The 14,503-nt window shown below is 39.3% G+C and overlaps 1 protein-coding gene across 1 annotated transcript in view; it reads left to right on the top strand.

Annotated features, from left to right (window-relative positions):
• Positions 1-14,503, top strand: part of CSMD1 (CUB and Sushi multiple domains 1) — a 1,865,356-nt gene that overhangs the window by 1,539,020 nt on the left and 311,833 nt on the right. The window contains exons 19-21 of the mRNA XM_047772241.1: positions 1,566-1,682; positions 3,237-3,452; positions 9,134-9,322. Coding sequence (XP_047628197.1) covers positions 1,566-1,682; positions 3,237-3,452; positions 9,134-9,322 — 522 coding nt within the window. The remainder of the gene's footprint in view (positions 1-1,565; positions 1,683-3,236; positions 3,453-9,133; positions 9,323-14,503) is intronic.

Raw genomic sequence — 14,503 nt, 5'->3', positions numbered from 1 at the left:
GGTCAAATCAGAGCTACAGCTGCCAGCCCACGCCAGATCCACAGCAACACCAGATCTGAGCTGTGTCTGCAACCTATACCACAGCTCACGGCAACACTGGATCCTTAACCCACTGAGGGAGGTCAGGGATTGAACCCACAACCTCATAGTTCCTAGTCGGATTCGTTTCTGCTGCGCCAGGATGGGAACTCCTGAGTTCAGCATTTTCATTCTCCGGAAACTTGATAGGGCTTAAGATATGAAAGAAAAGAAAGACACACATGAGAATGTATCACTGTTGAAATGTTTGCAAAATTAAGGTATATAGATTTTATTCAAATTTTAAATTATTGGTATCTTGATGATCTAACACCTGTTAGTCATAATTGATAGCTAACATTTTGGGTGTTTAGTACATATGAGAACCTATAAATTGTGTTCTATAAAGACAGTCATTATACACACTACCCTAATAGATAGCTTTTATCACTCTTTTCATTTTCAAGATAAAACAACTGTAAAGGAGTGAGGGCAGGCCACTTGTCAAAGATCACAGAGCCAGAGACCGGTCAGCATCTGAACTCATCACTTACTGACCTCAGGCTGAGCACTTAAACTTCCATGTTACACTGATTCCCTAGATGTCACGACTTTTCCTTTCAAGTGATCATGTATGACTTTCTCTTTCTTCCTTCAAAAATGAGCCTCTGAGGCCTATTTAACAGGTCATGTATTGTTGTAAAGGATTTAAATTCAATGAAGTGCTTCTAAGAAGACAAGCAACTCTAGAGAAATGGAATCAATAAGATTATCTATCTATCTATGTATCTATCTATCTATCTATCTATCTATGTCTATATATCTATCATCTCTCTGTGTATATATATATATATAGAGAGAAAGATTTATTATAAGGAGTTGAATCACGTAATAGAGTCTCAATCAGTAGTCACCAGCCTGGAGACCTGGTGCATGGGTTGAGGGGGAAATGGTGTAAATTCCATTTGCAGAATACTAATGGCATCAAGACTCAGAAAGAGCTAATGTTTCAGTTCAAGTCTGAAGACATGAAAGACGCTGATGTTCCCATTTGAAAGCAATCAGGCCAGGGCTGTTCCATCTCATTTGTGCAACTGTCAGCCTTTTCAACCCCTTCAGGCCTTCCACCTGTTGGCTGAGGCCTCTGCATGCTGAGGAGGGAAGTCTGCTTTATGGAACCCCTGAGTTCCATTGTTAACTGGATCCAGGCTTATCCTCACAGACACACCAGTATAATGTCTCACCAAATGTCTGGCTACCTGTGACCCAGTCAAGTTGGGACCCAGGAGGGTTAGCCAACACAGGAGGGTTCTACTTCAGCAGTTAAATATCACTCTGTGTTGTTTTTCTAGGTTTTGTGTGATTTAGGACATTGTATCTGAGGTGGCATATTGCAAGTAAAATAAAGTTGTTTTGTTTTGTTTTTCATGGAGATCATATTAAATATTCTTTTAGTCCTTGTGCACACTGAATGTTGTTATAAAAATATTTTATTGTAGTAATTGTGAAGCTTTAACAGTGCAGTAATATTTCCTTATTATTTTAAGCCCTCTGTGGAGGCTACATCCATGGAAAGAGTGGAACAGTTCTTTCTCCTGGGTTTCCAGATTTTTACCCAAACTCCCTAAACTGCACGTGGACCATTGAGGTGTCTCATGGAAAGGGTAAGTGTATTATATAGATTTCAAATATACAGCACAATTAACTAGGTACAAACTAGGGAACAGAGAGAAAATATTCATGTGTGAACAAGTCAAATAACTCATTTCATCACATACATTTCAGTTGTTAATTTTGATTTTTAAATAAGACTTTAGAAAAAAAATGGTCTTTATCAGTGATTTCAAGAAAAAGTAGATTCCTTGTTTTACTCTCTCTTGGTCTGATCACTTGAATTTATGCACGTGAATATAAGCTTGAAAATTAGGTGTAATGGTAAGGAGAAGAGGCATGCAATAAATAAATATGAACATTTCTTAAATAAAAGGAAATAAGAAATTGTCTAAATTCATTTCCATGCTAAATCTAGTATATATTCTTGTATTTGCCTTGTGTTTTAAGTGTATGTGGTGTTATTATACATAATGAATAATTAATCTTCACATAATCCAATGTTGATTTTTGGAGTAGAATTCATTATCCTCATAAAGAAGTAGAGTGAAAACCAGGAAAAAAATGCTTTTTGTGTAGGAAATGTAGTTTAGAAACAATGGATTTAGAACTGTATCTGGGTCTTTTTTGTATGACTACACTTTCAAAAGGTAATTTGGAATTTTGATCACAGTAACATCATGTGGATTTTGTCTTTCCACTTAGATTTGAACTCAACTTGATGTTAAATTGACATATTTGATTACATAGGCCATAGTACACTGTGCCATAATAAAGGCATGTTAAGAAGAACTTGGCATTGAAGGAAATTAAGAATAAATAAATTATGAGTGATGAAGGTTTTGCCATCATAAAAATAAGTATTTGTAGTAAAAATAACCTATTAATGGTTAATTTTATTCATTATTTATAGGACTTCAGAAATAGTACTTTGTGGGTATAGTTACTATGGAACATATACACAAAGGCCACATAAAACTATGATTTCAAAATAGTCTTCCCTTAGTGGCGCACGTTTATATGTTAAACCTCCAAGCTAAGATTTTTCTAAAAGACATGTGTGTAATAAAATGGGAATGCTACTGGCCCTTTGATCCTCAGGGACAAATGCTTTCCCTAAGGGCCTGTGTACTATCCATTGTAAACCTCCTGCTGTGTTTTACTCGTATTTTCTATCTGTACCTGTACCTATACCTATCTCTACGTCCCTATGACACTCTCTATCTACCTCTGTACGTAGGTATGCTTAGGAATTTATTTTTTGCTGTTTATTCTTTCTTTCACTTCTAAAACCAGTCTTTTTCTACCCATTTATTTTTCTTTCAAACTTCAAAATTAAGGGTGTATATTAAAGTTATATTTTGATTCAAGACTCAAATGTCTCTAAGCCCAGAAGAAATTATTTTCCCCAGCTGTAATTCTATCGATATCCCCTTTTACACCCTCTCCCTCCTTCTGTCTCTCCGTCTCTCTCTGTCTCTGTCCTCTCTGGCTCTGTCTCTCTCTGTCTCCTCTCTATTTCTCCCATTCTGTCTCTGTCCTCTCTATGTCTCTCTGTCTCTGTCTCGCTGTCTGTCTCTCTCACTGTCTCCATCCCTGTCTCTCAGGAGTGCAGATGATCTTTCACACCTTTCACCTGGAGAGCTCCCATGACTACTTACTGATCACTGAGGACGGGAGCTTCACGGAGCCAGTGGCCAGGCTCACTGGGTCAGTGCTGCCTCACACCATTAAGGCAGGTTTGTTCGGAAACTTCACCGCCCAGCTTCGGTTTATATCAGACTTCTCCATTTCCTACGAGGGCTTCAACATCACGTTTTCAGGTATGTTGGCATCTTCTCTTCTCTGGCAATGACTGTACCATTTATGTGAATGAGTGAGTGAGTGTGTGTGTCTGTGTGTGTGTGTGTGTGTTCATAGGTAAAGGGCCCACCAGTGAGCAGCTGGAGTTGGGGTGGAGGAGCCCTCCCTCCAGGTGATGCAAGGACAGCTGCCTGGCATCTACAGGTGACCATTTGTCCCACATCCTTCCTTAATTCACATCCCCAAAAATTTGCTAGTATTGCCATCTTCTCAGCCTCTTGTCATCAGTTCTATCCACATCTCTGAGGAAACTGTCCTTCTTGGGGGACGTACTCAGAATTAGATGTTGTCTGATTATTTTGGATCCTACCTTCCAGGAAACAGCACTATTTGCCCTGAGAAGTACCTCTAGGGTGAAAAAAAGTGTGAAAACACACAGTCTGTCGAGGCTGAGCTTTTGTTGACTTTAATGCTATCATACACAATGACAAAATGTTACTCCAAAATTAAGAAACACTTTAATTATAAAACGTAGATATTATTTGTGAGGGATTTATTCTGTTTCAGACATTATTTGTATGAATTAAACTGCTTAATTAGAATGATGCTAAGAATGATACTCATATTTTTACAGATGAGATAAAAAAAAAACATTGCAGACATTTAACTGGTCAGATATGTAGGAGATTAAATCTAATCCCATAAACGATGTTCAATAAGCAGCATGGTGTGATCTCCTGCAGAGTCTCGGATATACCCCCAGCCAACAGAGGGAATCACTGCTCTAAGATTACTGAGGGGGTAAACAATTAAATCAATTTCCGTTTGTGTATATGATGCTTTGAAGAAGAAAGTGTTTTTCCACTTCATTCCTCAGTGCCCAGAGCTAATGTAATTTTCATAAGGTGGTGCCTGAGTCCCATAATCACAAGTGGTTCCTTCTACTGTTAAGTTCTATTAATTCCTTAATAATGTTTGGTGATACTATTCAGATGCATTGTTAAAATATCTGAGTATTTATTTTATCCCCTTCTCTGAAGCTAAGACTCTGGGTAGAAGGGTTTCTGTGCTCCTCCTTCACATCAGGACAGTTCCATTCCAATATCTACACAGAGTAGGCACTAAGTGAGCGATAATTACGTACTAACTTTTGCATGATCATTAATATATAAAGTGAAATCCTGTTATTTTTGGCTTCATTGAGGTGTCATTGTCAAGTTGAAATATTGTTAAAAAAAAAAAAAAGACTTCTTAGGGATTTTAAGATGCTCTGAATTGTCTTATATGCCCCGTAATTATGACCAACTGCCATTTATCTTACTTTGACTTTGTTGATTTTTCCTAGTATTTCACTGCGCTAATGGAGCTTTTCAGACAGGCTTAGACTGCTTGATTTCTTAGAAATTTGCCGTAATCAGTGGTAATCGTGAAATTGGCCACTTTCTGTGTCAAAGATTTGAATCTTCCTAAGGCTAATACCCTCTCTCTCTCTCCCCGGGTGTATCCCAGTTAGTACTGCTGTGAGATCTCCATTGCCTGAAGCTGTGGTGTAGGTTGCAGACAAACAAACAAAAAAAACAAACACACCTTTGATTGCAAAGCTGATTCTTGTGTGAATGTATTCTTTGGATATGCTAAAGAAATAATTTCATTTGTAGGCATTTTGCCTTGAAACTGGGCTGTGAACAATTTCCAGTAACACTAATACAATGGAGTTTATTCTTTATGATCAAATAAGAAGCAACTTTATTCTGTGAATGAAGTCTTTACCCTTCTGGAGACTTTTCTGATATTTGTATAAAATCAGTATGCTTTTATATCTGAATTTTTTCTTTTGTTCATCCAGTTTCTTTCTGTCCTTTTTAGAAGACTTACTAAAGGGGCATTTCTCACTTATGTCTCCCAGCCAATGTCTCTGCAGCTCCTAATGGGAATGAATATTTGGGGAAAAGAAGTCCTTATAATTGTGTTTAGGTCGAGCTGTCCACCTTCCCTTCTGTCTTGAGTGTCAGTTGCTGATTGCTCTGTGTGCACTTAGTTTTTTTCACCTTCCTTCCCCATGAGTATACTCTTTGAATGCCAACTTTCTGTGAGTTCACTTAATTCCCTGGTCATTCTATTCATATAGTGAACATTTAGACAACTTAGTGCCTTTGCAGATATGGTTTTCTCTTCATTGAAAGCCTTTCTTTATTCTTTATCAGGCAGAACTCTTCCACCCAGACCAAGACTTGTCTCTTCCCCACAGTCTCCCTACTCTTTCTTCAGCGGAACCTCTTCTCCCATCTTCCTATAACACTGCTCATGGACCAGATTCTGAACGTTACTTTCTGCATTTGTCCACTTCACTGCACCACGAAGCCCTGTTCATGTGTCTTGTTGCATCATCAATGCCTGGAAAGACCTCAGAAAACTCATTATTTTTTTTAAATTAAATTAATATTTGCTGATCACCTATAAGATGTCAAAAGTTATTGTAGGCCCTGGAAATACAGCAAGGAATAAAGTCAAAGGCCTGCCTTCATGGAGTCTATAATCCAATGGGGGAGATAATAATGGAAAAGTTATCAGAAAGAATAAAATGGTGAAGGACCTAAGAGATGCTTACCTGTAGAGAGTTGCCAGAGTGGGTATATCTGATAAGCTAACACTTGATTGCAAAGAACTGAAAGACTGAACCAGGCTGGGTAGGGGGCTGCTCCTCAAAAAGGAAGAGCCAGAATGGGCAGTGCTGGCAGGTTTGGGGTTACAGAAAGAGGTCACTCTGGGCAGAGCCCAGAAATTAAGAAGATCACCTAAGTACCTTGGGTGTGAATTGTGAGTGTTATGCAAAGTCATTAGAAGCATTTAAACAGAGATGGGCATGATATGATCTTTTTCAAAGCTCCTTCTAAGTAATGTCCCATCTCATTACAAAGATCTTCGGTCACATGGAGGTGATGGGAGTTGAGGGCACAGTGTTGGTGCTGGAGTGGAGCAGACCAGACAGGCTGGATTGAATGTGTATGAAACGCACATGGGGCCAAGGTCTTCACCTCTGTGAATGAGGAAACATGAGCACTGGTGCAGGTTTGGGAGGAAAAAGGCAATATTTTGCTTTGGGAAATTTTAGGTATATATCCAAGAGGGATTTTCAAGAGTCTTGAGTTCACAGAAGAGGGTCAAATTAGGAAATAAGATTGAAGGTCATCAATAAATGGACAAAATTTAAAGACGTGGGACTGGATAAGCTCTGGTGTGAATGTGGTTACAAAGAAAGAAGATTCTCTGTTAGTCCAGGGCACATTGTTTTGATGCAGAGATGAGGATTCAAATCACAGACTGAGAATGTGGGAGCATGAGTTAGGAGGGTAGAGTGTCCCAGAAGCTAAGAAAGGAAAACCCTTCTAGGAGGAAGAGGGCTTCCACTGTATAAATAGGGAGAGGACCAAGGACTGACCAGTGTGTTCACACATGGAGGTCGTGGTGGCTCTGGTCAGGGCTGTTTGGAGGGAAGCCCAGGTTGGTAGGTTGAAGAGCGGCTGGGAAAAGACTTTGTGGAAACATCTCCTTTTAAAAGTGGGTGCTAAAGGTCACCAGAAACACGGTGTGGTGGCTGAGTGCCTGTGAGGTCATGAAAGTGTTGGTTGGTTGGTTTGGTTTGGGTATCGCATTCTGAGAATGGGCCCTGTAACACATGTTGTGTGCTCATGTGAGTGAGACAAGATAATTGATGAAGAAAGATAAAGAAAGTCCATTCTAAGGGCAAAATGTTTGAGTCGGAGGGAAGATGGAATGAATTTTTCTTCTATTGGATGAATACCTGGAAACACACACAGTGCAAACAAACAGTGTGTAATAGCCAGTAAAGGACAATTGATACAAGAACCTTTATATGACCTGATGTAGGAGGGTAGAACTAACACAACTATGATGTCAAAGGTTAGGTCAGGCTTCCTGTTCTAGTAGGAATCTTTCAGAGGACACCTTTCAAAATATGAAATAAAAATATATACAAACAGAGAACCATAAAATCACAGTGTTTCTCTGTATACTGCAGTAAATCTAGCATAAAATAATATCAAATTATTATCCTATTTGTGAAGAGTTTTCCATTGTTTTTAAAGAAATGAAAGCAAAGATATGATTTGAGTTGAGTACACAGTAGATACTTAGGAGGAAAATGACATCTGTTAGATGAAGATAAAGCTCCCCGGATTGTGACAGTTCTTAGTATTTCCTAGAGAGTCTGCCATTATGTTTTGGTATGACAAATAAAGTTGTTGAGTTAAATCCTATAGTCTATTTTCTTTTCCTCACTGGGTCATGCTGAAAATAAGTCAAGTTAAGGAGTGTATTTCCAGAGTGGCCCAGAGTAGTTTGAATATGTTTGGGATCCAGAGAAGATTTTTTACCCAGATGAAGAATGGGGCAGAAACAATGTAGAATGGAGCTCAGATGTTGGCCGATAAGTTGAATGAGATGAGGGAAAAATTGGGGCCAAGAGCTCTTCTTCATGTAGGTTTGGGATGCCAGTGACTAAACTCATGGATGATGGGAAGAGAAAAGATGGATTAAAATTGAGAAATACTGAGCACAAAAAGCGGGTTGGGGTTAATCTGTTCATTGAGAGTACAGAATCCACGCTTTAGAGTTTGAACCTGAAATAAACTGGAAAGTTGGACATCAGAAAGTGGAGGCAATGTTTTTTCAGAAAGAGGAGCACACTTTTCCCACCATCATATGAAAAACTGTTTTTTGCTCCCCCCCCCCCCACTGTAACAATGCTCCTCCTTTAAATGACACTTTACCCTCTTTGAACCTCTTTCCACCATTCCGGTCCCTAGTGGTGTTCCCTTAGGCCTGTAGCTTGCCGTTTGTTACTGTTTGACTAAACACTGGTCATTACAAGCTGCGGAAGCTGTAAGAAGGAACAAGGAGGGACTGAAGGATTGACCTGCAAGACCATCAAAGTGCAATTGTGCTCATGTATCAAGACTCGGAAGAGTCGGCACTAAAGAATGAGACAAATACAAAGGTGGTTATTGGCACCTGGACTTTGGACATTTGATCCCCAAATGAAGCAATATACCAAACATCATTCTTTCTTTGTCTTTCTTTTTCTTTTTTTTTCTTTTTTTTTACTAAATTTAGTACTTTCTGAGTAGTTTTCAGACATTTCTAGCAGTTTCCAGAATATTTTCCATTACATGTCAATAAACCATGGTTTTATAAATTGAAAAATAGAGAAATGTTTTTGCTCTTCCATACTGAGGAGTTATTTGGGGGGTGAAATTGGTTATGATAAGCTCTCCATCCTGTAACAAACAAACAAACAAACATACCTGGTGATACTGCTTTTAGTTGGTGTGTCATCAGATTTTGTTTGTCCAAAACACCTTTAAGAAGAGCAGAGTAACTCATTTCAACAATTAGATGTATCACTAAAATAATTTCATACTGTTGAAGTGACCACTTTGAATGGATCATGTTATTACAATATTATATATCTCTTTTTTTGGAAACAATTCATTCCATTTTCCATGAGAGAACTTGTAGTACAAAATAAAAAAAAAAAAAAAACCCATAGGACAGTCACAGTAGAGTCTGGAAAAAATATATTGGTTTATTTTTAAAATAATATCACTTTTTCTTCCTGCTAAATTGTTTTCGAGTGTTTGCCCAGGTCCCCACCAATGCACTCTGTCTCTCCATGTCCCAGAGTATGACCTTGAGCCCTGTGATGACCCCGGTGTGCCTGCCTTCAGCAGAAGAATCGGTTTCCACTTTGGAGTTGGGGACTCGCTGACGTTTTCCTGCTTCCCAGGGTATCGCTTAGAAGGTGCAACCAAGCTTACGTGCCTGGGTGGGGGCCGCCGTGTGTGGAGTGCACCTCTGCCAAGGTGTGTGGGTAGGTGGTCACACGCTTTCATTTCATTCATCCAGGGGGGCAGGGCTGGTGTGGTCAGGACACGGGGCCCAGTGGGGCAAGGCAGGGGACAAGGCGCTGGACAGCAGCCACTCCTCTAGCCGGTGGGGGGCTGGGAACCGCCACCTCGGCAGCTGTCTCATGGATAAGCCAGCTCCTTTTTCACTCTAAAATTTCATGACTGAAGAAGAGTGAAACTAAAGCACGTGTCAAGCATATTTATGAAGAAAAAGGAAAAAAAAATATGCATATGCTATATATCTGGGACAAAAGGAAAAATAAAATCTGGAAGCCACACTGTATTGACACAACCTTTGACAATTGTATTGCTTAAAAGCAGTGAGTATCACCTGTTATAATGATGGGGACAATTTTAAATAATCGTTCTGCTGTTTCTTTTCCTTTAACTCTGATTAGATGATTGTGGCATAGTCACACTAAGTGGGCGTTGTAGAAATTTTACTGCTAAATTAGCCTTTTCACTGTGTTCTTGAGCAATTCAAGAGGGCATTCCAGAAAGTAATAGGAGTCTTTATTTAGGTACTTTGAAATGAGGTACTAGGCTAGGATGGTGAGATTAAGATGCCCAGTCAGAGGGGTTATAGCTATTGTTCATCCGAGCCTGTGCTTCTATAAGGAGTTTAGCAGAGAATTATGATGGCTCCGAGATGAAATATGGAATTTTGTCTGCACATCTGGAGCATCTGGTTATCAGCCCCAGAGGCAATGTCTGGTGCCTGCCACTCAGTCACATTGCTCAGCATGTGAAGGGCTTACAACCTGTCCTTTAAAGTTATAGAAAATGGCTAATGTCACAGCATTATGGCATTTGTCTAGAGATTAGCCATGCTTGCTTATTCACTCTCCAGCATCTGGCCCTGGCCCTCACATGAAGGCCGCAGGGACCTCACACCTCTGTGGTCCCCTTTTACTTTGAGTCTCTCTCTGTGGCACTCCCTCACTTGCAGTGTGCACCCTTTCCACCAGGCTGACTCTTCCTTGTTTTTGAGCTCACCTCCTGTATGCCTCTCTACCCCCTCACTCACTCACTGGGCAGAGAGACCCTCCAGTAAAACCACTCTACTCCAGTAAACTCCCAGTTCTGCCTCTCCTGTTAAGCTGACCTTCTTTTTTTCCAGTGGGTGCTGTCTTAGCCCTCAAATCCAGCACTGTGCCTTATCTGGTAGATGCTTGTCAAACTCGTATACATTCGTTCTCTCAGAAGCTCCTGTCTTGATGTCAAAGTTTGATTCAGTAGCACTCTGTGTCTCTCTTTTGTCCTGTAAAATCACAGAAATAAGAGTAATCTCTCCATCGCCCGAAGTTGCAAATCCATCCCAAAGATCACAGGTGATCCTGGAGGAAGGCCAAGTGAATTATAAGCATGCTATTTTACCTTTTCCTAATAAACCTGATCGCAAATAGAACTGTTCGTGAGCACCTGGCCTGAGAACTCCCTTGATTTGCAGCCCTTGCTTTAAGAACTGTCCCTATTGTTATCAGGCCTCCTGATTTTTAGGGTTTTTAGGGTGGCAACTTCCTCAGCAAGAGTTTGAATCCAGATTAGTATGATAAGTAGGCAGATTGAGAGAGCATACATTTTCACCTCTATGTTACAATCAAGTAGTACATTAATATCCCCAGTAAAATATCTATCACTACTGGATATTTATTAAGCCTCAGATCACATGGTTAGTGCTATGGATGTGGACCTCCAGCTTCCAGAGCTATGAGAAGTAAATACTGTTCTTTAAGCCCCTGGTCTGTGTTCTGTTACATCAGCCGGTTCTGCGAAGACAGCCTCACAGGTTCATGCTTTTGTACAGAAGAATTAACTGAAAAATCAATTGACTCCTTTCTCTTCTGTTCATTTGATTTTAATTAGTTTAGTTCCATTACAAAACTCTAAATGACAATTCAATTTTAATTACAGTTTCAGGTGGTTCTTTATAAAAAAGAACAAATGATTCATTTAAAGGGAAATTATATTCACTGATCTTAAAGTCACTTTAAATGGATTGTTGAAAGAACTTTAAGATGATGCATTTAATTGCTCTAGAAATGGAGATTCACAATGGATATCCTAAAACAAGTTCAAAGAATTTTTGGAATTCTCATACTTAAGTTTTGTAGGTGTTTTAAGACCTGCTTTTTACTGTTCATCTTATTTCACTCAGTTACCTCCTATGAGACAAAGTCCCAGGCCTCAGGGCACCTCCCTCAGTCTTTTTGATACATTTCAATTCTTTTATTTTAAAATCACATTGCACCCTTCTTTTTGCACTAGTAGATTTAACTTGAAACAAATTTAATAATGCTTCAGAAACAGGATGCCAAGGCAGGTGTTCATGTGCCATGGCAGGACATTTTGTGAAACATTCAGTTAAGATCAGAAGGTGTGTTTCCCACAATTGCTTCATGTTCCCGATCCTACTCTTTTGGAGTCAACATTCATATGCATTCCTCATGGATTATTTAATATCTGAAAGTATAGTTAACTATCAATATTGTATTTTGACAAATGTAGTGTAGTTATTACAGCTTCAGATACCAGACAACCTGAGGTTCAGATCACAGCTCTGCCAACCCCCACCTCCCATGTGATCTTGAGGAAGTTAACTAACCTGACTATGACTCAGTATCCTCATCTGTAAAATGGATTTTGTATTGATACCACCTCATGGAATTGTTACATTTATTTAATGAAATAATAGTTGTAAAAAAACACTATGCAAGTGACAAATAGACCAAAAGAAAAACAGATTGCTGTACCCAGCTGGGCAAAGTGTTACTGCATTTTACTGGCCCTACAATTACTCATTTGGTCTTTCAATAGGTTCCTCTAGCCTAGGAATTGTGGAATTTGTCTACGTGTCCATTTTCGCATTATTACACCCTTTTCTTTTAGTGCACCCTTTTCTTTTCCAAGCTGCTATTGATCAGGATTCCTCAGTGCTGCAGACTCTATAGGAACCTACCCTCCAGGCTCAGTGACATCCATGCATGCCCACCATCTGGCCCAATCTGTGTTTGCAATCATACCTCCTACAAATGGCCCCTGCTGCATCTGTAAGGCCACCTGAACAGCCCACATGTCACACCTGAGACTTCACTATGTGTCCCAGCTCAACGTGCCCCACCCACATCTCTCACCAGAACTTTGGTGTTGCCACCCTATTATGGAATCAAGTCAGGAATGAACCAAGGCCCTTAAGATCAAATGGCTGATCACACTGAGTCTTTGAAACATCGTATTTTCTTATTGATCTGGACATAAAGTCAGAAAACAGCTCCAACATTAACCATACATGTTCTTCAGAACAGTGTCAAATAAAAATAACTACCTAAAGTTGAGGAAAGATGTAGAAGTCAAGATTTAAAAATAAAAGTAATTATATGATGATCTACATGAAAATCTTTGAAGACTATAAGTAGAAATAAAATACTAGTAATGCATATCATGTGGATATATTACATAAAACAGTTTACTAAAATAGAGTTTTTTTGAATGGGTGTACAAAGTTTTTATTCTCTACAAGCAGAGAAAACTCTGAATGAATGATTTTCTTTTAAGACCTGGATTGTATACTCTAGAGTAATGAATTCTAACCTTCCATATTTAAGTGCATTTGCTGAGTATGTTTAGGTTCGCTTATAGACATATGGTAAGTGAATAAATTGTTATTGCATATCCATTTAGAAATTTTACTTACATCTCAGGTTATGAGAAATAGCTGCTCTAGCACTAGTTGGGGTTTTGTTTCCCAGGCAAGTATGAAGTGAGATGAAGGAATGGGGTAATTGGTATTTTCCTCATCTTTCTAGGTCATCAAGCAATGATAATGCTTGTCTGCAAAGAACTATCATTACAACTGGCCGCTTAATCTCCCCACTCGTTATTTCTATGTAGAGTAAGCTTGTACTTAATTAGTACCACTTATTACATATCTGCTTTTTAAAGAAATCCCAGAACCCAAACCCTCATAAAAAGACTTGTAAAATTACATCTTCAGATTTGATAAATTTTTTCTTCCCATGTATCCAAATGTGAAGTCCTTCCTTCTACCTTCTAATCCTACCTTTTTGTTGTGTTGTGACTTATATGGGTGATGTCCTAAATGCTAATGTGAAAACAAATAGAACCTCAGTTAATTGGTAACCTATCCGGATAACAGTCCCTAAAATATTCTCTCTTCTACAACAAACATTTACTAGACTAGTTTCATTATTAATAATTATGAATAATATTATGAATTATTAATCATAAAGTGTATTCATCATTAATTAGGGTTTTTGGGAAGTCCACAATTCTATTCTTAGGCAAGTAGAGGTCATGTAAAATCAATAATGGATCTGTACTTGTTGTGTGACATTGGGAAAAGCACTTGGTTTTCAAACTAGTCTTTGCTAGTCTTTCCTTATTTGTAAAATGGGGTTTATTGACTAAGATAAGGCTGTTGTATGAACTATAAGAGTGAATATAAGCAATGAACTTAGAAAGTTGTGTGACACATTATACCATGATCAAAGCTTACACATCAGCCTTATCCTGATAGACTAAGTGTACCTTTAAAAAAAGGATATAGGAGTTCCCTTTGTGGTGCACTGGAAATGAATCCAACTAGGAACCATGCGGTTGCAGGTTCGATCCCTGGCTTCACTCAGTGGGTTAAGAATCCGGCATTGCCATGAGATGTGGTATAGGTCACAGACACGGCTCAGATCTGGCGATACTGTGGCCCTGGCATAGGCTGGAAGCAACAGCTCTGATTAGCCCAATTCAGTTATAAATAAAAATTTCCTAGCCTAGAAACCTCCATATGCAGCAGGTGTGGCCCTATAAAGACAAAAGACAAAAAAAAAATTTTAAATAAAAAAAAAGATACACTCTAGACTAGAAAACTCTGTGTGGCAAGTGTATCCAGGAGAAGAAAGGAATAGAAACACAGTGGTGAGTATACCGAGGAAAGGAATCCACCCATGAGCAGAACTGGAGACCAGCCTGCAAGATCAAGAGCAGAGCCTTCAGGGCAGACAGAGGTGCAGTCCCCCTGCCTCAGGAGGAGAAGGTGCTCCTGCACCTGGATCTCTGGGCTAGAACCCATCGGAGCACCCTTCCCATGGAGCACCCCCTAACGACCCCTGGGGACTCCTTGTAGACAA

Source organism: Phacochoerus africanus, chromosome 3 (assembly GCF_016906955.1).
Source record: "Phacochoerus africanus isolate WHEZ1 chromosome 3, ROS_Pafr_v1, whole genome shotgun sequence".
NCBI classification, from domain to species: domain Eukaryota; kingdom Metazoa; phylum Chordata; class Mammalia; order Artiodactyla; family Suidae; genus Phacochoerus; species Phacochoerus africanus.
Note: the sequence above shows the minus strand (reverse complement) of the source record. Positions and strands in the feature narration are given on the sequence as shown.